General features: G+C 44.4%; 1 protein-coding gene across 2 annotated transcripts in view; it reads left to right on the top strand.

Annotated features, from left to right (window-relative positions):
* The window catches only part of Grin2a (glutamate ionotropic receptor NMDA type subunit 2A), a 430,207-nt gene that overhangs the window by 225,859 nt on the left and 177,173 nt on the right, over window positions 1-27,175 (top strand). For both annotated transcript variants that reach the window (XM_038327930.1, XM_038327931.1), the window contains exon 2: window positions 1,392-1,984. In XM_038327930.1, the coding sequence (XP_038183858.1) occupies window positions 1,392-1,984 (593 nt within the window). The remainder of the gene's footprint in view (window positions 1-1,391; window positions 1,985-27,175) is intronic.

Genomic DNA, 27,175 nt, shown 5'->3' with positions numbered 1-27,175 from the left:
TCAATAACACCAACATTCTCAAATAAGACCATTGTGGAAATTGATAACTGGATTAGTATGGAGGGTTATGAATCTGGCAGCCTTATAATCACCTGTGTGGCCAAGTGGACCTTTATTCTCATCTCATATATTTGTGCAGTTGTAAGGATCATAGTGGCTCCTTAGCCCAATACAAGTTACCAGGGCTTTATGGGAAGAGCCCCTAAGCCTTTGGATATAGTCTTGTAAGCTTCTCAATACAATTTCATCCTTTTTCTTCATGTAACGAAGTGCTTTTATCTATTATACTAAAAAATATACCCCATGCAATGCTTACCTGTTTTCCATCTCCCTTGCCTTAATTCTACATGTTCACAGGTCTCTCAGTCTCCAGTTCACAATAACTACTTTTTCCAGGGTTTCCCTTACACCTATGACAGCAGAGATCCAGCCATGCCTGTCCTGCTAGTCATGATTTCCCAAGGTCTAAAGCACATTGCAAAGTGGTCTGCAAATGTCTGCCGATCAAATGAGTAGATGAGCACACAGATGTCTGTCTATATTATAATAAACGAGAGTCTTAAGTAGAAGCTTCACTAGCTTGTGTGAATGTGGCAGCTAAGTGGCTCATTTAGCTGGTGTTCTGGGGGTAAATGGCTTCAGGTATGACACAGTCCAAGAGCTCCAGTTGGGTCCTTGTGGACCTTTCTGTACTTCTGTGGCTCCTTTGTCTCTGTTGACTTCATTTTCATGACACGGCCCTGAGGACTAGACCAAGTTGGTGTCATTGAAATTGTGTGGACAGAAATGGTTGGGGAAGGGGAGGCCAGAGGAAAATGAGAGTGGATGATGATGAAGAAAACAGCAAACAGTCTTTCTTGTGCTGGCTCTGGGCTTCTGGGTATGAATCCTTTCAAGTCTGCATCTTCTGTGCATGTTCCAGAGCCCGGCACAGATCAGAAGTGTCTATTTTTATTATTTGTGTGTGTGTGTGCACATGTGTGTGTGTTCATGTGTACATGTGTGTGCCAATGCACACATTTGCACATATGTATGTGTGTATGCATGTGGAAACTAGAGGTCAGCCTTAGGTATTGTTCCTCAGGAGCTGTCTACCTTGTTTTTAAGCAGTGTTTTTCTGGCTGGTAACTTGCCATATCAGCTTGTCTCATTGGCCAGTGAGCTCTAGGCTTCCGCCTCTCTCTCTTTTTAACTGTGGTTCCCAGGGATCAAACACAGGTATTCATGACTTGCATGACAAACACTTTACCAGCTGAGTCATGTCTTCTTCACGAAGTGTGTTTTTCTCTGTTTTCTAGAAAGGGTATCTCTAGGTCTACAAAGACAGATTACTGCCTAACAACTGTTTCTGGCCTCACCCTCTATGTTTCTGTCTTCTGATCTGTTGGCAGGATCCGACGTCCACGTTCTTCCAGTTTGGAGCATCCATCCAGCAGCAAGCCACGGTTATGCTGAAGATCATGCAGGATTATGACTGGCATGTCTTCTCCCTGGTGACCACCATCTTCCCTGGCTACAGGGACTTCATCAGCTTCATCAAGACAACAGTGGACAACAGCTTCGTGGGTTGGGATATGCAGAACGTGATCACACTGGACACCTCCTTCGAGGATGCCAAGACGCAGGTCCAGTTAAAGAAGATTCATTCTTCTGTTATTTTACTCTACTGTTCCAAAGATGAGGCTGTCCTCATCCTGAGTGAGGCTCGCTCCCTCGGCCTCACTGGGTATGACTTCTTCTGGATTGTCCCCAGTTTGGTCTCTGGGAACACAGAACTCATCCCCAAAGAGTTCCCATCAGGACTCATTTCAGTCTCCTACGATGACTGGGACTACAGCCTGGAGGCGAGAGTGAGGGATGGTCTTGGGATCCTAACCACTGCCGCATCTTCCATGTTGGAGAAATTCTCCTATATCCCTGAGGCCAAGACCAGCTGCTATGGGCAGGCAGAGAAGCCGGAGACCCCTCATCACACTCTGCACCAGTAAGAAGGGGCTCTTTCATTGTCTAACAAAGATGGGGCAAAATTTTGTTGCTATGAATATTTACGTTCATAGACACTGGTAAAAGTATAGACATGATGTACAGAATGCATGTATTTACTTGGAGGGAGTTTGTTTTGATTTTATGCTCATTTGTCTTTTCCTTTCTTCCTGTCTCACTTTAAAGATAATAAGTAATGTAAGGCTATCTTTTAGACAGAATTTCATTATATAGCCATGACTATTTGGAATTTGCTGTGTAGCCCAGGCTGGCCTCCACCTCACAACCCTCCTGTCAGCCCCCGAGTGTTGTGCTCACAAATAATGCTGTGATGCTGACTAAGGATTTATTTTAGGAGCTTTCTGCAGCTTGGTTTCATTTTCTTTACTCAAAAACATACCTTGAAAACGTCCACTTGAGAATTCCTTTCTGTCTCTTTACCTTTATCTCCTTCTCACATCAGTCTTCTGTCTGTCTACCTACCTATTATCTATCGTTCATCTATCTGTCTATCATCTATCTATCTCCCATCTACTTATCATCTGCCTGCTTATCATCTATCTGTCTATCTGTCTATTATCTATCTATTAATGATTTATGTGTCAGGTAAACTTTTTGTAATATTTATTCCTCATTCCTCCATATTCATGCACCATGATTTGTTTATTTATTTACTCTTTACATTCGTGAAAATTCAGGTTTTGTTTCCAGATTTTTTTTCCCATTAGAAGCTCAGCTGTCTCTTTTTGCCTGTATGCAACTGATTGTCTAGGGTTGGTTCTAAGAGGTAGGACTTGAGGGGTCAAAGATGTAGGTATCTTCAAGTATCCATTGCCAAACTGTTCTAAAAAACAATGACATCAATTTATATTCACACAACAATTTGTGAAATCATCTGATGTCCCACATCCTCAGCAGCTTGTTCTGATTTGGGAAAATTGATGCTCCTGATCCCCAGCTGAGTCTGAATTTCTTTTCTTCTTATATGGGAAGCATCTTTGTAGGTCATCGGTGATCAGGCAATCATCACTCTTAAAGCCACATTCCATTTTGTTATATTACTGTAGTATAATTTATTTAACTGACCCATCATGATGGGCATTTAAGTTAAATTTTATGTTTCTGGGAAGTGTCATTATTCTTTGTGGCTCATCATTATAGCTCAGCTGCTAAGATTTAGAATTATTATTCAGATACCCACTCTGCATGTTTTTGCCTGATGTTTGATGATGTAATCCATGCTTCATTCCTCACATAATGAGCAGTGTGGCACTGTGATTAAAGGCTGGACTGGGGAGTGATGGCGTTCATGCTCAAATCCTGTCTCCTTCGTATCCTGCAGGACATGGGCAATCACTTTACCTTTCTGGGTCTCAAGTACTTGTCATAAAGTGGTAACAGTGACCCCTGCTTTCTAGTTGGGTCATTCTCAAATGACAGCATGTATTGAGACACCTGGAAGGACTTGGTAAGGTTCTGGATCTGTACTCAGAACTTCTGTTGTGTTTGAAGGTCTGGAATGAGCTCACCGAACCAGCATTCTAGCCAGTTCCTGGACGGGGCTGAGATTGCCTCTGGGCGGGGGGGGTTATTCTTTGAGAACCGTGTTTCTAGGAGTTGTCATGAGTATGGAAAGAGGGGATATGATATGTGAGAAGTGGTGCTTCTTACATAATGACTCCCTGCTGACCATCTAATAAGCCTCAGAGTTATCAGTGAGATATGGCCCCATTCAAGATTGTAGTCAGCAGACAGTGTTGGTTGCCTGTACAATAATGCTATCCTAAAACATTTCTGGAAAATTGTGAGTTTGAATCTGCTACCTTTCAGAGTTTACCTCTGAAACAGGACCAGAGGTGTGTGGTGTGGTGTGGTGTGGTGTGGTGGTGGTGGTGGTGGTGGTGGTAGTGTGTGTGTGTTTATGCTGTGGCCTGAGTTTGGGGAGTGAGAGCACAATGTCAGCTGTCAGTCATCACCTTCCGCCTTTTTTGAGACTGTGCTGCCAGGTTAGATGGCGCAAAAGCTTTTGTGCACAGTTCTGCCTCCATCCTCCATATCTCTGTCAGTGAAACAGGAGATCCTTACATCGTGTCCTGCTTTTATGTGCATCCTGGGAAACTGAACGTAAGTGCTCAAGATTGTGAGACAAGCGCCTTAACCCACTGAGTCACCTTCCTAGCCCAGGATGTTCTGTTTCACAACTAACGCACCCCTGAGAAGAACAGATGTTAAATCAGAAATCAGGCTCCGTTGACAGTGCCCCCACCCATCCTATTTCTAGGTAGTCTCATTCAGCATCCTAACTAATCATGCAAATATCAGGAAAGAACTCCGATAACGCGGTGTGGACATGGGAGCTTCTTAGGAAGTCAGGCTTGCTGCCAGCCTAAGTCAAGGGCTGGGCTAATGAATTCACACTCACTTTAATAAGATGTGCCTTGCCGCTGGCAGACTTAGATATCTATTATTTTGTGGGAAACATAACTCAATTGTAAGGCAATTGAAATGTTTTATATATAGAAAAAGGAATTTGAAAGGGATAATTGCCGAGACATTCAGATTTCTTTTCAGGGACCACCCTAGATTTCATTCTTTAAGGAGAAAAAAAAACGAACCCTGAGGCTGTGAAGTGTGGCTGTGCTAGCTCCACAGGCTTCCCTTTAGAATGCATCAGCTTTGGAAATGGCATTCCCACCTCCAGAGAAGCAAGATGCCAAGCCAAGGAGTGTGGTGCCCACTGTCCCTGAGAATGGGATGCCTTGCCATCCTCAGAGGGTGGTGGTGCACACGCAGACTGTGAGGCTGGTAGTGGCTCTCAGAGGCTCCGTCATTCTCTCCTTGCCACGCTCCTCTTCCGGCCAGAGTTCCTCACACACGCTCCACCAAGGAAAGAGTGGAGCCCTGCAGGACTGCCCTTGTCTAGGAGTTGGAGATACCCCCAAAGAAGGTAACTAGGGAGAACTGAGGGCGCTGAATTCTCCTGACTCCCAGCTGTTGTTCCTCACACATAGGAAATCTTGTGAGGACTCCTGGAATACGCAATGAAGTTAAGCTGTGACTTCCATCCGCAGAGACCATTGCATTCTAATGAAAATAAGAGGAATTTGCTATAAACAAACCCTGTGCAGAATGATTCACTTTTTGTATTTATCTATTCAGTGTGTGTGTGTGTGTGTGTGTGTGTGTGTGTGGCATTGTGTGTGCATGTGCAGGTCAGGAGACAGCTTTCTTGGAGTTGGTTCTCTCTCCCTTAGCATGGGTTCCAGGAATTGAACTCAGGTCCTCAGGCTTGGCAGCAAGTCCCTTTCCCCTCTGAGCCATCTTGCTGGCTCCAGAATTCTTTCTCTTTTAAATACTGAAAAAGACAGCTAGTGGTAGAGAATATGATATGCTCAGCCAACACTCCACACAGAAAATGAGGATGGTATGTCATGTTTGTTTGAACATTTTAAACAAACAGTATATTAGTGGCAGTGCAGAAGTCCCGGTTGCTTCTGTTTGCAATCTTGCAAGGGCAGGGAAACCCCTACAGTGAATGCAGCACACATGCAGTCTGTATGTGTGCTGATGTATTCACTAGAGATGCAACCGCAGGCCCAGTCCACAGTTCTTTTTGATGCATCCCCATGACATCAAATGCATTCCAATCTGCATGGCTCTAACCTTGCATTTTCAAGGTCACTGTGAAGATAATGTAATTCCAGTGTGTTCATCTCAGTGGCTGCTTCTGTATTCTGCCAAACCCACGCTTCATTGTTTATCTAACCATCCCCTGTTGGTGGGCATTTAGTTGGCGGATAAAGGCAGGATCTGGGCATGAGAAGGCAGTGAGCAGATAAGGCTGATCTGGGTACGTACGCTTGCTCAGTGGGGCCCAAGACTCTTGAGTTAGATTCTTATTTCAATTGCTTTTTATTATATTTTTCAGCTGAATAAAGCCTTAATTTGCAAAGCATTTTGAGAACAGATAACTTTCCTTACCTCTACTGTGTAGAAAGGAAGATAAAGCCAGTATCAGCTGAATTCATACCTGGTTCTCAGCATGAACCATCAAGAGCAGCTTCAGCCAATTGAGATCTCCTTGGGGCTCTTGGGCATGTGACTCCTGGCTCCCAAGTTCATTGATTATAATCTTAGAGTTCCTGAAGTTGGGGTATTGGAGTGGTGCACTGTTGTCCATGGTGTGCAAGGGGCAGTTTGCCCGTCGTAGAGTGTTTCTGATCTTATTGTAGACTCAACTCTGCTCTTACGGTTTCAAATGGTGGGGTATAGAGAGGGGGGAAATTTCTCCATGTTTTAATATTCCTGGTTTTATAGAAGATACTTTGAAAAGAACAGTCAGCATTTTCCAAAGTTCAAAAATAGCTCAGCCATATTATGCAACCTCTTCCTTGCTGCTGCAAAGTTATTAAACATCTGCTCCTTCACCAAGCACAGAGCACAGCACACGTAACTCCCTGAGTGTGAAGGCAAACCATGACCTGTTTCCTAGTGCGGATCCCAGGCTGTTCATCCCGGTTCTGTGCCAAGGCTCTGTCCCATGCAGGACCAGCCAGGGAGACAACACTGATGCGGTGTGATCCCTGGAGTCTGGGCTGCTGTGTCTTTAGCTTCTGGTGTGTGCATCTCCAGATATAAGGGTCTGGGAGTCTCTCAACTCTTCCCCATCTGCTGTCTTGGAAGTCATTTGGAGATAAGGAAGGCATGTGACTGTTTGGTTAGTGCCTGGCGCATGGACAAGCAGGTTATAAATTCATGGGGCTAAAAGTCGAGCAGCCCTAGTCTGAAAACACAAACTCTCAAATGCCCCAAAATCCAAAACTTAAGTGCAGATATAATGTCATAAGTGAAAAATTCCACACTGAATATCCCCGGGGTTACTCAAAGGACACAGCTGATCTCTGGCCTTGTGTTTAAGGAACATAAATGGAGCTGGGGTTATAGCTTAGTTGGTAGAGTGCTTGCTTAGCATGAACAAAAGCCTGGGATTCACTCTCCAGTGAAGCATAAACCGTGTTTGGTGGTAGTGAACACCTCTAATCATGGCACTTGAGTGGTAGAGACAAGGGAGTCAGGAGTTCAAGGTCATCTTTGGCAAAATAGTGAGTTTGAGGGTAGCCTGGGCCTTCCTGGGAAAGGAAGGAAGGAAGGAAGGAAGGACGGAAGGAAGGGAGGGAGGGAGGGAGGGAGGGAGGGAGGGAAGGAAGGAAGAAAGAAAGGAAGGAAAGAAGGGAGGGAAGGAGTGAGGAAGGGAATGAGGGAGGGAGGGAGGGAAGGAGGGAGGAAGAAAAAAAGAGCAAAGAAAGAAAGAAAATGAAAATAGAGAAAAGGGAAGATGACTCCAGGATTCAGAACTTGGATCTCATGCCTGAGATACTCCATTATTTCTTCACAAATGTCCCCAGATCTGAAGAACTCTGGAAGTCGCACTCCTTCCAGCCTCAAGCACTTCTGAGTAGAGATGTTCAGCCTGTCCTGATGACACACGAGGGAATAAAATTGTGCACTGAGCAGATGAATCTGCTTACCACAGCCCACAAAACTGGTGTTCATGTTCCACAAAATGGTGAGAGCCTTTGGTGTGCTGGCATCAGCTCCCTGTGGGTGGAGAGACCCGCAGCCCAGCACTTGGATGTGGGGCCAGGGATGTACTTTTACCTTTGGTCTTCTGTAAGACACTAGGAGTGGAGCAAGGCATGGTCGAGTCCAGCTGGCTGGAGCAGAGGTGCTAGAGGGAAGGGGTTGCTCGCGTGGGCACAGCTCGCCAAGAAGACAGCAGCACCCAACAACACGGTGCTCTCTGTGCTCAGTCTCCAGGCTTCTTTCTGGATAGGTTGTAATTTGTTTTGTTGGTGACTAAAGTTCCAGCCATAACCCGTGTGTTGTCTCTCAGTTCACAAGTGTGGGCCCAGGTAAAGTCCTTGTCACACCTGCACTGTGGTTTTATGGGGTGGAGAGGATTACATCTGCTGTGAGTGTGTACATGAGTGTCTATCTGTGCATGGGTGTGTATAAGTGGCCATGCTTACACATTGGCAGGGACACCTTTTGGACTCAGGGAAACAGAAGCCATTCGAAGGAGATGAGTGTTTCTCAGACCCAATCTTGTCATAGTCTGCGTCAGGAGAAATGTGGTCCGGGAGAACTTGTGATTGTGTGATCTTTGCAGTGGACTTGACTGTGAACCTATTATGAACTCACCAGTGTGACCTTCCAACTACTCTGAGCACTGGTGTTTCTCTTGGAGTTGGACAACTCCCCCTCCCCCCATCTCTTTATCATCTCTTTCTTTTTCACACACACATTCTCTCTCTCTCTCTCTCTCTCTCTCTCTCTCTCTCTCTCTCTCTCTCTCTGTGTGTGTGTGTGTGTGTGTGTATGTGTGTGTGTAGAGGGTACTATCCATTTATCTCTCTTTTTTTAAGCAGAATTAAATGATCATTTACATGCAAACACTTAATGTGGCTCCTGGTGCGCACTAGACTTCTCAAGTGCCCACTCTGTCTGTCGTCTCATCTCCACCACCTTGTACTGTGCACTGGTCATGCTGCCAGCAATACACAACGCAGGGAGCAGGAGACAGCTGTGTGTCTGAATTTTATTTTATTTTTTAGGATTTATTTATCTTTTCATCTTACGCCTGTATTTGTGTGTGTGTGTGGGGGGGATATGTGCACATGAGTGCAGGAGCCTGTGGAGGCCAGAAGGTGTCGTTAGATCCCATGGAGCTGGTTTCTTAAGCCCCCAGGAGCTGTCTGAAACGGCACAGGAACTGAACTTGGGTTCTGTACAAGAACAGGGATCACTACTAAGCCGTCTTTCCAGCCTCCGATTCTATGCGCTGGTGACTGCCTTACAACATACATCCCGTGGCTCCTACTTTAGTTGCAGGAGTGGAGTGTGAGGAATTCACTGCTTTGGAAGCCCTCAAGTGCTCTCTAGCACAAAGGAGTGGGAGAAACACCCCCTCCTGGGTTTTGAGATTAGTATTTGAAAGAAACTTAGCTGGCTTTCCTTGATACCAGCTTGGCCACTATCTCTTACATCGAATGCTTGATCCTGAAAGTCAGGCTTGTGCTGAGGCAGCAGCACCGTCAGTTTCCCTGACAGGAGAGATCTTCAAGTGAAAGCCAGGTTAACCAGGGTCCAGGTAACGCTCAAACGCTCCCTTCATCTTTGTTTTCCAAAGCAGCAGAGGAAAGAAAGGTTTCGGGTTTAAGGGCCACCGGGAGACCGCAATAAACCTGCTTGGTGTGTTTTTATTTGATAATCAGAATTCTCGCCGTTGGTTTCTTTTAAAATGCCAATAAAAGAGCCTGCTCTGTTAATTCTCCGAGCCTGACTGCAATCGAGCTTCCCTGAGCGAATGTGATAACTCTTTGCAAATATTTATCAGTGGGATCAGCATTTACTGCACAAACATTCCTTAGTGCGCTAGCCACTCCAGAGAACGCACTATCCCGTGAGCAAGTCTGTGCCGGGCGTCTGGTGATGGGGACCCTCAACTCAGGAACGCTGTCCAGAATAAGTCTGCAAGGGAGAGAGAGAGAGAGCACAGGGGCAGGTGCCAAACCGAGACAAGGTATTCTGCATCAGGCTCTGAAGGTAGAGCATGGATCTAAACAGCACAGGCCCCGTGACCCTGCATCTCTTGGACAAGTGGCTTTACTTCTTCATGTCTCCATTTCCTTAGCTGCAAACATGACAAGAACCAAATGGAGGATGGTAGTGGCGATGGCATGCATGTGATTCTCAGCCATGCACTCAGGCTACAGCTGCCACTCTACAGGGTGCCATTTTTGGTCGGCCTCTCTCGGGTGTCTTGCTGGACCCAGGAGGGGTGGGTTCGGTGCTCTGGGTATCCAGCCTTGGAGCTCAGTGCACAGCCGTGTTTCAGTGCTGGTGCTGTTTCTGCCGTCTTTCCTGGAACCCAGCCTTTTCTTTCCTGGCTGGAAGTCAAAAGCACCGTATGCCAACCCCGCAATGCCAGTCAATCATTTCCAATTGGCACCCAGTGAATAGCTCGACAAATGGTGGAAACTTGGTGTTGGCAACTCAGAAGAGGCAGCAGTTGCCTGTGACTTTACCTTGAAAGGAAAGTGGCTTTGGTTGTTGGTGGGGGAGTGTCACACACGAGCACAGATATTGTTCAGATTTGCCTAAGGCCACATGTAAGTCTTGGAACCAGCACACTTAGCAAAAAAGACACATGGATCCCTTTCCTTCAGGGTGGAGTACTGGAGACACTTTCATTCTGAAACCTGGTGACTTCGTAATATATAGTGATCGCTTGCTGTGACTCAGCTCAGGGAGAAGATAAAGCAAATAGAAGCGCTACCTTCATTACTCTGGGCCTGCTGGCAGAGTGCATATGGGGAGTGGGAGGTATCAATGTGTAAGCACAGGAACCAGCTAGGAGGTGATGGCAGAGATGGCGACTTGACTCACCTAGTGAACCCTGGGTATTATGAGGCTCAAGCTGGGACCTTTGTGGCATCCACAGCAGGTTGGTCCAAACTGGCAGGTGACAAAATATGCCATTCAGACAAAGCTGAAGTGTGGAATTTATTGAGGGGAGGTTAAAGGGGAGGAAGGGAGGGGAGCAAAAAAGAGAGAAACAGAGAAGGGGGAGGGAGGGAGGGAAAAGAGAGAGAGAGAGAGAGAGAGAGAGAGAGAGAGAGAGAGAGAGAGAGAGAGGCAGAGACCTGCTTACCTCAGAAGGAAGAGAGCAATTGGGAGGGGGCGGAGCTTGTCTCTTAAAGGGACCTTTGTGCTTGAGTAGAGTGAGGGTGCTTGCCATGCACAGAGGGGTGACTGTGCCTGGTTCCCCAGTGACACCTGGATGCTAACACTGGGTCCCATGTTAGTGAAGCCTGACAGATGACCTTGACGTTATGCAAAGAGATAGCAACCACGGTTGAGACTTGTGCAGCTGGGTGGATGATTACACTGGTGAAGAAGCAATGAGTTGTGAGTAGAAATCAGAGATAGTGTACATTTCAGAAGTGTTGAATTGAATATACTTTTGAGGGATTCAAGTGGGAATCTCAAGTAGGCAATTCAACAGGAGTATCTGAACTCACACCAAAAAATACAATGCACAGGGTTTGAGATTACCGATGGCTTTTACAGTTCCCAAATTGAGTGAGATGCTATTATGTTTTGAGTGTGGAATGTCCCCTGTACGCTCATGTGCTTATACACTTTCTCTCCAGTTGGTGGCGCTGTTTGGGAAGGTTGGCGGAGCCTTGCTTGGAAGAAGTGAGGTATACCTTAAAAGCCTGGACCTACTTCCTGGCTCCCAACTGTGTATTGTGTGACCAGCTGTGTTGGTTTCTGCAGCCACTCTTTCTCCACCACAGTGGACTGTGTCCTTAAACTATAAGCCAAAATAACCTTTCCCCTAATAAGTGTCTATTTATTAGGTACCTGTTCAGAGCAATAAGACAAATAATTAATATAATTGCCTAGGGGGAAATGAGAAATAAAGGGAGGATGCGGGTTCAAATTGGGAGGCGCCTGGATATTAATTCACGTGAAGGAGAAGGAAAGTCTTGGACGGTAGTTTCCAGCTGTGCCTCTTCATGTGGGTGTGCTGGGCTCATGTTTGGTGCTATGCTGGAACCTGCTGGGTCTCTGGATCATCTACTATGTACTCCACATGGAAGCAGGTACTGTGGCCCTTCCAAAGATGCCATAACTGTGGCCACTGATGATATATCTGGCTCTCTGCAACCTAGCAAGCATGCCAGGAATTTTCATCAATACTTGGAGGAAGTGAAAAGTCCCATGTGGTGAACTATCAGACTGCTCGTCTCAGCAGTGGGCCCTTTTGAGTCACAGGCAGCCAACCTCATACTGTACTGAGCCTGAGCTGGGATGCAGATGGCAAGCCATGTGCTTGTTCTGGATCGATGAGGAGGTGAGAGGCTGTGGAATTGGAGAGGGATGAGGAGATGGTTCTGGATAGGGAAACAGCCTCTGGGTTTGTCACTATGGAAGTGATTTGGAAAACAACTGACACTCCACAAAGTGGCCACATTAAATATCATTGCTATGGAGAGAGGAGATATTTGAGGCTGAGTGCAGAGAGGCACTGTGCGGCTTGCCCTTGGGTGGATATCCTGGAACCGCCCTTCCTATGCGTGCCCTTTCTCCTATGAGGGGTAGAGACCCTTCCTTTCCCAACCAGGAGGGGGCGCTAGAGAGCTAGGCTGGTGTCCTCACCTGTTCTCTCTCTGCCTTCGTCCCTGGGGCACTCCCTCTCCTTGCCCTCACTTGGATGCTGCCTGCTGCAGGTGCCTCTGAGCCCTTGTCCAGCTCCTGGTGACACAGAGCCTGGCGTGGATCCCAGCAATGGAAGGATCACTGTTAGGCCCGATGACATTGGCTGTGTTCTGCGTGGGCAGGGAAGGCCAGCCACATTTCTACCCAAGCCCCGAAGTTTGGTGAATGAGCTGACAGATCTGCCGAGGTCTGGCGTGTTGTCCGGATCACCACAGTTTCCTGAGGTCTACCCCATTCCGTCAAGTCTTGGCTAGCATAAGAATAAACCATGCTGTCAGTTTCCCACGGGGTAGCAGAGAGCTCTTGGAGAAGAACTCACTTCCCTTATGTTTTTTACTGCTAGTAACAAAAAGAACTTCCAAAAATTTAATTGATGCATCATTATGTGTGGATGGAGGTGGGAGACTTCATTGCACATGTAGCATCGGGATGTATCTCAACAGGTGATGTGTGTGACATGAGTGCACATGTGTCATGATCATGAGACAGCCGTGAACTCACTGACAGCTTCCTTTGTGCCAGTGAGTTCTAATGTCTAACCTTCACGTTTCAGATGTGAGTTAGGGTGCTTCCTCCTTCAGGCAATATCCTTTTAATTCAGCCATTATAGTGGAATTATTTCACATAACGGAAGTTGCAGATGTGTATGGATATCACATGCAGTATGATCAAGGGACATGCATGGGAGTCACATGCAGTGTCATCAAGGGACATGTATGCATGTCACATGCAGTATGATCAAGGGACATGTATGGATGTCACATGCAGTATGATCAAGGGACGTGCATGGGTGTCACATGCAGTGTCATCAAGGGACGTGTATGGATGTCACATGCAGTATGATCAAGGGACATGTATGGATGTCACATGCAGTATGATCAAGGGACGTGCATGGGCGTCACATGCAGTGTCATCAAGGGACGTGTATGGATGTCACATGCAGTGTGATCAAGGGACATGTATGAACTTCACATGCAGTGCGATCAAGGGACATGTATGGACATCACGTGCAGTGTGATCAAGGGACATGTATAGACTTCACGTGCAGTGTGATCAAGGGACATGTATGAACTTCACATGCAGTGTGATCAAGGGACATGTATGGACTTCACTTGCAGTGTGATCAAGGGACATGCATGAACTTCACGTGCAGTGTTATCAAGGATCTGGATCTTTGCCTTATGGTGAGAGTTGGTGAGAGTCAATTTTTCTCTCTAGCTGAATTTTTTTCTATTACCTTTAAGTTTTCTGTGAACAACACCTGAGTTAACTTTTGGTCAAGGCCAGATTAGTGATGTTTCCATCTTTGGGCCAGCATTGCCGAGGTACCACTAATGGTTTAATTCTGGCCTCTCACTCAGTCACTGAGAAGGCTGACAGGAGACAGTTAAATTGAATCCGAACACCTGTTGCTGGCACAGGGCTGAACATTCCCCAAAGCATGCAGGCTCTTATGGAAGACATGGTGTCTTACTTATATATGAGTTCTGTTAAGAATGAGAGATGGGTAAATGCCGGATAGAATACCCTTCCAGTATCATCTTATTTCCAATGAGAAAACATGACCAGAGATGTTCCATACCTCCATAAAAGACATATACCTAATATAAAAGGTTGCACCTTTGCCTATATTCTCACTCTCTCCCCTCCCCTGTGTGTGCGTGCGTGCGTGCGTGCGTGTGTGTGTGTGTGTGTGTGCGTGTGTGTGTATACTTATATAAGTCCCAGTGAGTAAGAATGCTGGAGCTGGAAAGATGGCTCGGTGGTTTAGATCACTTGTTGTTCTTGGGAAAGACCCAGGTTTGGTTCCCAGCACCCACATGGTAGTTCACAGCCTTCCCTGAGTCCAGTTCCAGGGGATCCAATGCCCTCTTCTTCTTCCATGGGCATCTGAAAGGCACATGGTATACCGACATATATGTGGGCAAACACACATACACATGAAAAAGAATTACAAGATTTTACAGACATTGTGTAACATCTTGAAATGTGCCAAGGGCTGCCTGCAGACAATGATCCGATGTCCTTGTTTGGTGATAGCTGAAAGTTTGGAACGGCCACCACGTTCATTGGGGAAGGACCTCCCCGGGGGACCTTAGCTCCCACAGCTTCCCTCATTCAAAGTATCTCATGGCTTTTAAAATAATTTTTTTGTAAAACATGTACTGGGGAAATTGCTCAGTATGTAAAGTGCTTGTTTCAGAAGCATGAGGACCTGAGTTTGGCCAGGCAGGCATAGTGGTGTGCACTACAAGTGCTGGGGAGGCAGGGACAGCAAGTCCTGCTGTGCAGCCAGCCGGCCTTCCTGGTGAGCTCCAGGCCGAAGAGAAAATGTCTCAAAAAAAGAATAAAAAAGAAAAATGAAAAAGTGGATTCTGACTGAGGAATGACCACTGAAGCTGTCCCTTGGCTTCCATATGCTTGGACACATGTGTATCTGAATACACACAAAGTACACACACACACAAATATAAAAATATAATTTATTATGTTACATTTATCATTGTTTAAATATTGATCATCATTACCCAAACAAGAACAGAAAGCCCCTAATTCCTGGCAGGTACTAAGGAAGTTTTTTGTTGTTTTATTTTGCATGTGTGTATGTGTGTGGTGTGCATGTATAAGTGTCTGTGTTCACATATGTGTAGGTTATATGTGAATGTGGAGGCCTGAAGTTGGTGGTGGGTGTCTCCCTTGATTGCACACAATCTTATATACTGAGGCAGGGTCTCCTGCTGAACCCAGAACTCTCTACTTCAGTCACACTGGCTATCTTTCTTGCTCTGAAGATCCATGTCTCCCTCCATGTCCCTACGGGGTGCTGGGATTATGGGTAGGCTTTTTCTGTGTGTTCTGAGGCCCACGACTCTGAATGCCCATGCCTATGGTCAGCAGCATGTGCTTTACCCTCTGTGCCACCCACGCCCAGCTCACACGGGAAGTTTATTTCATGTTTCCAGAGAACATTACGCCCGGTTGGGAAACTGATTCTGTGGTGTCTGGTTCTGCTTGTTCATCTTCACCAACAGCATTAGACTGCACAGATGTTCCCACCTAAAGCTGCTGCAGAGATCACAGAGGGACAGCTGGACAGCTGGTCTCTGGCTTCCTGTGGCAATAGAGGACTCCCTTGACTTGGAGAGTTACTACCTAACCTTGCACCCGACTTCCTCAAATCAAGTTGCCACCTACAGTTCTTGTTGAAGGTTTTCTGGTGGCAATCACCTGGAACTCAGATACTATCCTGGCTTTCTGCTGCGATAATACCCCGCCAAAAGCGGTTCACAGGAGAAAGGGTTTCTTTGGCTCACAGTTCAGGGTAGCAGGATAGCAGGAGTCACATTGGAGGGGCAGCTTGCTGGCTTGCCTGTCCTCTGCTCATTTTTCCCACTCTAATACAGGATCCTACACCTAGTGAATGGTGCCACCCACAGCAGGTGGGTCCTTCTACCCCAGTTACCACACTGCAAACAATCTCCCACAGGTGGGTTCTTCTACCCCATAAGGCAAACAATCTCCCAGACGCAGGTCACAGGCAACCGTGGTCTAGACAACCCTCTCTCAAACTCTCATCCCAGGTGATCCTAGACATGTCAAATTGAGAATTAAAAATAACACCACAGACATCTTTTTATGGAGTCAAAATTCATGAATCTTTTTTATTTAACTGAAAATTCCAGTTATTTATATTGAGCTTGGCAGTCCAAAGCTCAGCCATCTTCCCCAGTGCAGCTCCCAGGCATGAGAGATGGTTAATTTGTGGACAGTGGGTGTCCTGATTTTCTGCCGTGCTATGACAGTTGTTCAGTAGTGGCAAATGGTGAAGTCTTTTGTAACCACCACTAAAAGTCACTGCCGAGAGAGTCAGGTTTGTATTTTAACCTGGCACAGTACACAGTTAAAATCTGATTTTTCTTCTTTATGATTGTGGAGTTTTCAATATTTGCTGTAAAAATAACTTTTGGATTTGTAAATTTTAACTGCTAGGGGAATATCAGACAAACTTAATGGTCCTGCTCACCTTTATGAAATTTTATCTTACTGGAGGCTGGGGAGATGGCACAGTCAGTTACGTGCTTGCTATGGAAGCATGAGGAACTGAGTTCAATCCCCCAGACCCACATTAAAACAAACAAACAAACAGGATAAACCAACAGGCGTGGGAGTGCATGTCTGTAACTCCAGGGCTAGAGAGGTAAGAAGGTAGGCCCAGGGGACTTGCTAGGCAGTCAACCCAGCTGAACTGGCAAGCAAGCTACAGCCCAGTGAGAGACCCTGTCTCAAAACCAACAAAACCAACAACAATACAGATGGATCTCGAGGAGTAGTACCGAAGGTTGAACTCTGACCTCATCATGCCCATGCATACACACACACACACACACACACACACACACACACACACACACACCTTTTTTTTAAAATTAATATTGACTTATACTTCCAACCAAAGTGGAACAATACAGGGACTGGAGAAAACAAAATAAACAAAAGTGAAATGATCATTTTTGTGACACTGGATATTGGGTAAAAAGAGATAAGAAGTAAGCTAAGTGAGTTACCATCCATCACTGCCTCAGGGGAGTTATGGCTGAAGCTTAAAAATGGGGAAGCAGGTAAATCCTGGGAGACATGCTGAATCAGAGAGAAAGCTGAGTTTCAGGATGTGGAGGCCCCCAGCAGCTCTAAGGAAGATGACTATGGGGCTGAGGAGATGCCTCATCCATTAAAGCACTTGCCACACAGGCATGAGGTCCAGAGCTCAGATCCCCCAAATCCCACACAAATGCTGGGTGGGTACCAGAGCCTGCCTATAATTCCAGTCTCAGAGACAGGGAAGGGCTCTTCTCTTCTAGACATCTGTATGCTTATTTCAAATGTTCTTCACCCTCCCACCACCAAGTCTGATGAAAATATAAATCCACAGTTCAGGAAATTTGACTTTTGGGAGAAGAACAATGGGTGCATGCTAAATCAAATTCCTTAGTTATTGGAGCTTGAAGCTACTATAGGTGAGTTATTTTTACATTTTATTACTGTGGGGGAAGAAAGAGTTTATTTGGTTTATACTTCCCCATCAAAGTCCGTCATTGAGGAAAGTCAGGGTAAGAACTCAAGGTTGCTTTCTATGGCTTGCTAAGTCTGATTTCTTGTTCAACCCAGGACCAGCTGCCAACGGGTCACATCACCCTCAGTGGGCCGGGTCTTTCCATATCAACCTTCAATCAAAAATATGCTCTATTACCTTGCGTATAGATAATCAGATGGAGAAGAACAATTGAGTGTTCTTTTACCAGATAACTTGAGTTTGTGTCAAATTGACACGAAACTAATCAAAACAAGATGGAAAAGACTTTGTATACAGAAAACCAAAGGCACAGCAGCAGACTTCTCACTAAATACAATAAAAGATAAAAGTGGATACGGACTTTGATGTCCTAAGGAGGAAAATCAATGTCAACCTAGAACTTGCTTGTTTAGGATGGATTCTTAGTGAGTCGACTGGGATGACTTCAAACCGTCAGCTCTCAGTGTCTGTCTACTGAGCACCAAGATTACAGCCTTGAGCTGCCACCACCAGCTACAGCCCAGAGAATGAGCTAAGAGAGCTGTGCTTTCAATGTTCAATGAGTGAGTTAACTCAATATATAGCATGCCAAATCAAGGAAGCAATAGTGAGCCACAGAAAGAGGGACAGCAGATAACAAGCCATCACCTAAACTGGGCTTCCAGTAGGCATGAGGAGAGTGGCCCAATTAAGAAAGCAGACTGAAGGAAATACCATCAGATTGAGAGCTTACAAACACCCAGCAGAAATGGACTGCCGGGGCCCCATTGTCAGGTGGAGTCACTTCTTGGGAGTACTGAGCAGGTCAAATCACTCCCTCAGTGAAGCTTCCGAGGAAAAGAACAGATGGTAGCAGGTAGCTGACATGATGAGTTGGGTGCTCACAACCTCCGGCGGATTGAAGAAACTAAGGAGGTCAGCTGGAGCTCCAAAATCAGCTTTCTATCCATGAGCTTCTCATGGCTGAACTGACTTCTTGTTACACTACAGGTAAATGCATGAGCACACACGTGCAGTGCACACACACACACACACACACACACACACACACGCACACACACACACATACACACACCAGGCAGGGTGAACAACAGTAATATCTGTTAGGAACAGCTTCTTCCTAACTAGTCTCAAGGACACGGTGCTTTGATTCTGGGCTGCTTTTCTGTTCTCTTCCTTTCTTGTCCCAGACTAGAGCACCAGTTGGCCTTGGAAGAGGCGTTTTGGAGAAGGCTTGAAACAAGTATTCTGAAGCCAGGTACAGAGAGCCCTCTTCACTCCAGAAATTTGTCAGGATACTTAAACAGCACATGACAGTTTACCTACAGAGTATGCATTCGAGATGCTAGAATATTTTGCATGATGAAAATATTTTTCCAAAGTGAAAGTGAAATATTGGTTTCTGATACATAGAATAACTATGTTGTTCATCGTTAATAAATCCAAATGGTGAGAAACATTCTAGAAAACCCTTAGCATGAGGGATAGTAATAGTAAATGGGAAGCTGGATCGTGTAACACAATGAAAAGTGTCTGAAATGAAAACAACCTGTCATATATACAGTAGTTTTGTTGTTGTTTGTTTGAGACAGGGTTTCTCTATGTATCCCTGGCTGTCCTGGAGCTCACTCTGTAGACCAGGCTGGTCTAGAACTCACAGAGATCCGCCTGTCGCTGCCACCAGAATGTGGGAATTAATGGTGTGTGCCACCACCGTCCTGCATATATATAGTGTTTTTAAAGAACTAATTCATCTAAAAGTTGTATGCATTTTCAAACAGAAATCATAACTGTTTCAAGGGGTTTACAACGTGACAAAAAGTAAAATGCCTGCGAGGGGAAATGCACAGAAGTTTCTAGCGAAAGAAGGTACATCAAAGGTTTCTATGCTATCCATAAAGTGAAATATAACATGAGAACTTTAACATAACCAGTAAATATAAAATGATGGGCGCTAAAGAAACCACTAAATTATAAAGAACCAGATCTTTAACTAACACCATACAAAAAAAAAAAAACCGTAATTATAAAACCTGAAAAGAGAAGCCAAGTGAAAGGGGCAAAATAACAAATACAACAAATATTACAAAATCATGATAATATATTTAAAATGAGCTACCTCATTAACTGCATTGAATGTAAGCGGCATAAGCATCTCACTTAAAAGCATTACATTATAAAGCAGCTTCAGTTATAAGTTACTTACAAGAAACTCATGAAGATAACAGATAACAAAAGAAACGTGAACGCTCTGAATGTTTAAATGTACATACCAACATGAATGGAAGGGTCTAGACTAGCTATATTAGTAATAGACTAATCTAATTTCAGAGCTTGAGTATTTTATGTGAGAAAAAATGTCATTTCGTGATGACAAATGAGTCAATGTATCAAGAAGACATTATCAGTCTAAATATGTATATATACAATAGCAGAGCTTCAAAATAATGAGGCAAAGCTGACAGGGATAATGATAGAACTGAAAGAAGAATTTTAAAATTCACAATTACAGCTGGAGAGTTAATATTACTGTCTTCATAATTGATAGAACGAGCAGAAAATCAGTAAGCATGCAGATGATCTTGACATCAGAACCAAACTGACGTAACATGCAGCCCTTCACCCAACAGCATGAAAAATGTTTCGGGCTATAAAGAAAGTCTTGATGCATTTGAAGGGAACAATATCAAAGTATTTCAGTGAATACACTGGAATGAGTTAAAATTCAAAAATGGAAAAAATCTCTCTAGAAACTCCTAAATATTTTTATATTAACTACCACATTTTAAAATATTTTATAGGCTAAAGAAGAAATTTTAAAAATTATCCAAATTATCATTTGAAAGCTATATAACCTGCTCAGGACAGCATTTTCCCCAGAGGTGTGGGGCACATCACCAGATCATGGGGGTGACTGGTTCTTTGCCTGATAAACTCTTGTTCAGGACGGTCACAAGTTGATGTCCACACAGACCATTGTGGTGTGAGGGAGGGCGTGAGGACTCCACTGCCCGACAAAAGTGAAGGGAACTTGAGTCCAGATGGGTGTGTGGGTGTTGTTCACAGGCAATCCGCATTGCTGGCACTCCTCAGAAAGTTTACACCATGGCAGAAATAGTCCTAAATCCTAAAGTTTAGGACATCAGGTTGTGCCCAAACTTTTTCTTGGAAGCATTTTAAATATTTCTGGGTCTGGCCTTTCTGGAACTGAATTGCACAATGTCAGAGCAGGCAGATGCTGCAGGCAACTGAGTTCTCTAGTATTTAATGATTTTTCTTCGTTTTTGCCTAAGGAAGGTTCTGGATGCCTGTGCAATATCACCACAGTTTTTAGACTGTGTGATGAATACAACCTTGGTCCCCATTCACCACCGTACCGGAGAGCAAGTGAGCAACAACAATAGATTTGTTCTAATTTATAGTTTCATAAATTATTTAAAGCATCTTGATAACATTAATAGTAAAATATATTTCTAGTTGTAACAAATTATTTTCGACTGGTTTTACAACAGCACTATTGCAAAGTACTTTATCTATGTATGGGGAAACTGAGGCCCAGATGATATAAGATTAATTTTTCACTATTCAGGTAATGTAAAAGCCCTAGTCTTCTTTCTGCCAGTGTAAGGGATGCTGCTCCTTTCATACCAGTCCTCTTTTCTTCCAGGCTCTTCGTGATTAATAGTAATGATCTGATGAAGATGAAGATAATAATGATCATAGTGATGACCATGGTGATGATGGTGGTGGTGGTAATGGTGATGATGATGATGGTGATGGTGGTGATGATGATGATGGTGATAATGATGGTGATGATGGTGATGGTGGTGATGGTGATGATGGTGATGGTGATAATGATGGTGATGATGGTGATGGTGGTGATGGTGATGATGGTGATGGTGGTGATAATGTTGGCGATGATGGTGATGGTGGTGATGATGGTGATGTTGGCAATGATCATGGTGATGATAATGGTGATGGTTATGATGACTGTAGTAATGGTAATGGTGATGAAGATGTTTATGATGTTTATGATAATGTTGACTGTGATTGTAGTTGTTTTTGTTTTTCACTCTTTGGAGCCCACCACTCAGCTCCCAAATAAATCCACTGAGACTTATTCTTACTTATGAGAGCCCGGCCTTAGGTTGGCTTGTTTCTAGCCATCTTTTCTTAAATTATCCAGTCTACCTTTTGCCTCTGGTCTTTTTTCTCTATTCCATATACCTGCTTTACTTGTTACTCTGTGGCTTTTTGTGTAGCTGGCTCCTGGTGTCTTTTCTTTTTCTCCTTCTTCTCACTCCTCTCTTTTCTCTCTTTCTCCTTCTATTCATTCTCTCTACCCGGCAGCCCTGCCTGTCCCTCTCCTGTTTTACTATTGACCATTCAACTCCTTATTAGACCAATCAGGTCTTTTAGACAGACAAAGAAACACAACTTCACAGAGTTAAACAAATATAACAAAAAAGAATGTAACACATCTTTGCATCATTGAACAGATGTTCTACAGCATAAAAAAATGTTGCACATCTTCAACTAATATTCCATTACATGTGATGGTCTGATGATAATGACCTATGGTGGTGGTGATGATGAGTATAATGAACTCTGGGGATGTCACCCATTTTATCTTTGCATATTGCAGCCAGTTAATAAATATGTGTTGAATAAATTAATAAGGACAACTCCTAACATGGTACTCATCTTGAATAGGGTGCTCTCTTAAGGATGCGTACATGTACCTTGTCGTTTTATCTTCACAGCCCCATGAAATAGCTGTATTGTGATTCCCATTCCACATTAGGAAAATCTGAGAGAAAAGCAATTTTCCAAGTTTTGCTTCATGTCTTCTTGTAAGACTCAGACAAGGGTGTTTTTTCCAGTCCTCTAACCCTTTGCCTTTGTAGGGAAAAGAGCGAGTGTCAGGTGTGTTTCAAGAGGCCCACAGTGTTTCTAGTGCTGTAAAGCCATTCATAGAAAACCTTATACTGTGTACCAGACTTGCCTGCTTGTCTTTAATTTATCACAAAATGTGATTGACCAGAATTCATATTATAAGCTACAAACTATTCTACAAATGCTAATGTTCTTGCCATCAATTACCAATAATTATTGTTGTCAGAAGGGTCTAGGTTTGAGCATTACTGAAAATAAAACAAGCATAGAAGAGAGAGGAGGAGCTGGTCTATTCTGGGAGAATTGTAATGAGAATAGAGAGTGATCCAGTCCCTGCCAATTTGTTTTAGAATGGGTCTCTTGGACTCTGAGTTCTAAGAAGGGCTGATAGATACTAACTCTTCAGGGAATTGAGCAAAACGTCAGCAAAGGAACCTCAGTAATACCGACTAAGCAGAAAGAAGGAAATGAAAAATAGAAAGGAAGAGGAAAGCCAAGGTCTAATTTTGGTCCTGGATGCAATCCAGTTCGTAATGGGGCTGTCTGCCTTGATTTTTAAAGGGTTTGATCCTCACATGGGCCAAATTGCTGGTAAATACGTTCAGTTCAGGGCAGTGGTTAGGGAGCCAGTGCGATGCTGCACCAGTGATTTGAGTTAAACTCTATCTTGATTTAATAAATATTTGGCTTTCAATATTGTGTGTTTCTAAAGCAGACTCGGAGTTCTGAATACAGAACTTTGAGAAAGTGTCTATCTTTAGCCTGTGAGGTGAAAACAAAACATAAAAGTTGTCCTAGAATCTGTCCGCCATGTTGGACCATAGCCTCTCTGTACTCGTTCTTTTCCTCGTTCACGCATTGCTCATTTGTTTTCATCCACTCGACCTTCCGCGCATCCTCAATTCATCCACTGAGCACTTTGTGTGTGTGACGCTGTGAGTAGATCTGAGGCACACACAGTGATGTGCACACAGCCTGACACGCTAATGTTAGTGAACAGATTAAAGGTAAATAACCTTGCTAATTTAGGTTGGTGTTGAGGTGATTGTTTGATACAACCTAGGTTCACTAGGCAGAGTCTCGATGAGGGGTTGTCTCCTGGGTCAGCCTGTAGACATGCATGCGGAGGACTGCCTTCGTTACATTAATACACGTGAGAGTACACAGCCCGCTGTGAGCATCACTATTCTTGAGAAAGGAAATCCTGAAGTGTTTGAGATGGGGGAATTGAGCCGAGCACAAGCAAACAGGCCAGTGAGTATGGATGCAGCCATATCTCTCTGTGATGTGTCCAGCTGTTCAAAGTTCCACACTATCAGCTGTAACAAACCCTCGCAAGTTGCTTCTCGCTAGGGCACTTTGTGCCAGAAGCAGAAATGATACTCGGACAGATGGGATGGGCAAGCTAAGGAGAATAGCATGGGAAAAGCCATTTTAGATACCTGGTTTGGAAAGTCAAGTTTGGGGAAATACCCAGATAAGGTGAATGAGGAAGTGATGTGAGGATCTGGGACAGAGGGTTTTGGATAAGGTGCTAGTCTGTGCAAAGGGCGAGAAAAGTACTTGTTGGGTTCAAAGAACCGCAAGGCACAAACTAAAGGGTGAGCGGACACATTTAGAGAGGGAAGCAGGGTTTGAAGCACTAGGGGTAACTTTGGGTAGTTTTATTGGGGTGGGGAAGATGGGCTCCCCAGCACACACAGCTGTGAATTTACTTTGTTGGCTCTTTCTTTCCTCTGGAATTTTATCTCTAGTAAGCTTTTCACGGAGCAGTGTAGAAACACTTAACTCTTCAGGGTCTGTACTCATTACCACCATGAGTTCTACATGGATGGGTCCTATTTGTCTTCAATCAATTTGAAGAGTCCCATGCTTCTCTCAGTAGAGAGGAGGGCAGGGCTATTTGACATACGACGGGCATGCGAATGTGTGGAGTGGAATTTCTCTGGATATTTTTTCTGCTAAAGGAACCTGGCTGAGAATAAAGGGGACTCACACATTGGGTAGAAAAAAGACAAGTGGCCATATAGAAAATGAGCCAGAGCCACGATCAAAGTACACCTGAGTTCCGTTCTGACACTGACTTTTTCAGATGTTACTAAACAAACACCCATAGTGACCTAGGTTGACTTAAGCCTGTCTGCTCAATCCAGTAAAAAGAACCGTGAGGTATACGCATCTCTAGCTGCATTTTGTATAGTTTGCTGAGTAATTGACCTACTGTATTATTTAACTTACATGACCGCATTTAACAAAGGAGAATTGACCAATAGGTGCATAGACCAGGGCTGCTGTATACAAGGTACTTTGGCTTTTGATTCCAGACAGAAAATGACCTGATGGGCATAGTTCAGGCTTATTCTGCACGTGCTTGTTCCTTTGGATGATTCAGGTTTGTGTATTCATAGGTTTGGGGATCAGATTCCAGCTCTTTCTGCCACTTATAGCTGTGGGACCTTGAACAAGTTGCTAAATGTATTTGCAGCTTATTTTTGTCTTCCATAGAATGGAAATATTACCGGTCCCCCTCATAGTGGGGGAGTTTGTGAGAATTAAATAATGTATGAAAAGCATTTAGCTCAGTGCCCAGTACATAGTAAGCGATCTATGAATGCCACTTCTTATGTAATAACACAATCCTCAGAATAACCAAGGAAAGTGGGACAAAAAATGCCGCCTAGATAGCAGAATTTCTCTGCATAGTTTAATTAAGTATGTTTCATTATTCCAAACCCCTAGGGCTTTTAAAGTAAAGCTACATTTTCCAGAAAATTTAGAAAGACAGTCTCATTAACTAGAGAGTAGGGTTGGGGCAATCTTGAAGGCAGGAATTGAGAGGGGTGGGCAGCATGTGGAGAGAGAGGGTGCCTGGGAACTGATGGCTGTCTGCCTCCCTCACAGTCAGCACATACGCACAACCACACAACTGTGCCAACAGACTCTTCCTGTTTGACGTTTAAGTAGAACTTGTGAGAGATGGATCGGTCAGTATGCCCTTGCTGGCATGCTGGAGGTCCTGAATTCAAGCCCTAGAACCTGTGTGTCGATGTCATGGATGGTGGTGCATGTCTGTATTTCCAGAACTGATGGGGAGTGGCGACAAGGATCACTGGGGCCTGCTGACTAGCCAGCCTAATCTAAGCGGGTTCTAGGCCAGTGAGAGGCTCTGTCAGAGACAGTGTTAGACAGCTAATTGGTCCATTCTTCTCTGCTGTTCTTGAAGGGTGACATCTGAGGTTGTTCTCTAGTCTTATATTAAGACAGTGTCTGTGCTGCGCATGCACGCTGGCAACTACAGTCATGGCGAGGGTTCACTCCCAAGTCCCACAGGGGATATGCAACTGGAAACAAGAATACAGCTCTTGCTTCCTCCACAGCACTACAGCACCCAGGGAATCTAGGCAAAAAAGGGAGTAATGAAACAAATCAAAGTATTTTGGAGCTGTTGATATAGCTCGGTTGGCAGAAGGCTTGCCTAGGAGGTACAAAGTTTTGGGTTTTGTACCCAGGATCACAGAGTGTGCTTTTTGTAATCTCAAGACTTGGATGAGTAGACAAGAGGATCGGAAGTTCAAGGTCACCCTGACTACATAGGGAATTCAAAGCCAGTGGAGGCTAATGAGCCCCTGCCCTAGAAAGAAAAGAAAGAAGGAAGGAGGAAAAGGAAAGAACGGAAGCAAAGCCTTTCTTCCTGTTGGCTTCTGTGAAGGGTGAACAGAGATCACCCAGCTGGGGCTTTCCTACTGTGTAAGAGATGCTTTCTCCACAGGAGTGAGCGAGAACTCCTCTCAAGAACCAGATATTTAAATGGAAAGATGGAAGGTACAGATCCAGACATGAAAATTATGAGAGAAAAGTTGTTCCAGGAGAAGGGAACTGGGTGCAGAGTCCCCGGAGTGGGAAAGACTTCGACATTAATAAGGAAATAGAAAGAGAAGTCGGTAAAGGGGAAGAAAAGTTGGGACTAGAAGATGCTTGTTGACTCCAGCTGACCCCTAGTCACCAGCCAGCGCCATGGCAGGACACTAGGTGTCTCTCTTAGACCACAGCAGCACAGCGAAAGGACCACGCTACTTGTCACCATTCTGTATGAGCTGTGTCTTTAGTTACAAATGACTTTCAGTACAGAACCTGCAGTTCCCTTACTGGAGACAAAGAAAGAACGGAGCCTCCTCAGTTTATAAAAGTCTGTAATTTCAGGGAGCACAGAGACCCCATCTCCAAGCCTCAGACACTCTTCTGAAGTTGTGTTACATGCCAGTGCATTTTCTGAGGACTCACGCCAAGGTGGTTTTGAGCTGTGTCACATAACACAGCAGGATGGTCATTTTACCTTAGATATAATTAATACACATGATAAAATATAGAGAGCAAGACACATACAAAACCTTGAACCTCATAGTGATTCTAAGTCACATAGAGTTATTCCTAGGTTACACAGAAAAGCAAATACAATATAACCAACACACCTCAGTGAGACTGGTCCAGCTCTCGGGCCTTCAGATTCGGAAGAGAATGAAAGGTCGCATAAGATTGGAAGATTGAAGGTTCTTCCTCTCTCTCTGCAGTCTCAGAGAGGGGGAAGAGATATTGGTGGAGATTTAATGGCGTTGCCTCATCATCCATGATTAGCATATATGTGAGCATTTATCAGGGACTTGGAGTTTGGAACACTGGTAACTTCCTTCTATGTGTTAACCAGTTTAACTTAATGCTACCCTAAAAGGCAGGTTAATTAGTATTGACATGGCCATTTCACAGGAAAACTGAGGCCAAATAACAACTTGCCCTCAACCCGCTAGCTAGCAAACTTCAGAGGTCATTCACAAACTCTGGCAGTTTAATCTCAAGGCCAGTGCTGGTCACTGTGATCCTGTTCTTCTGTTGACGTGTTTCTCCATCAAGAACAATTACATCCATAGCTCCAGTTATCTTTGT

This window comes from Arvicola amphibius, chromosome 4, assembly GCF_903992535.2.
Source record: "Arvicola amphibius chromosome 4, mArvAmp1.2, whole genome shotgun sequence".
In the NCBI taxonomy this organism is placed as follows: Eukaryota; Metazoa; Chordata; class Mammalia; order Rodentia; family Cricetidae; genus Arvicola; species Arvicola amphibius.
This window is presented reverse-complemented; position numbering and strand designations above follow the sequence as displayed.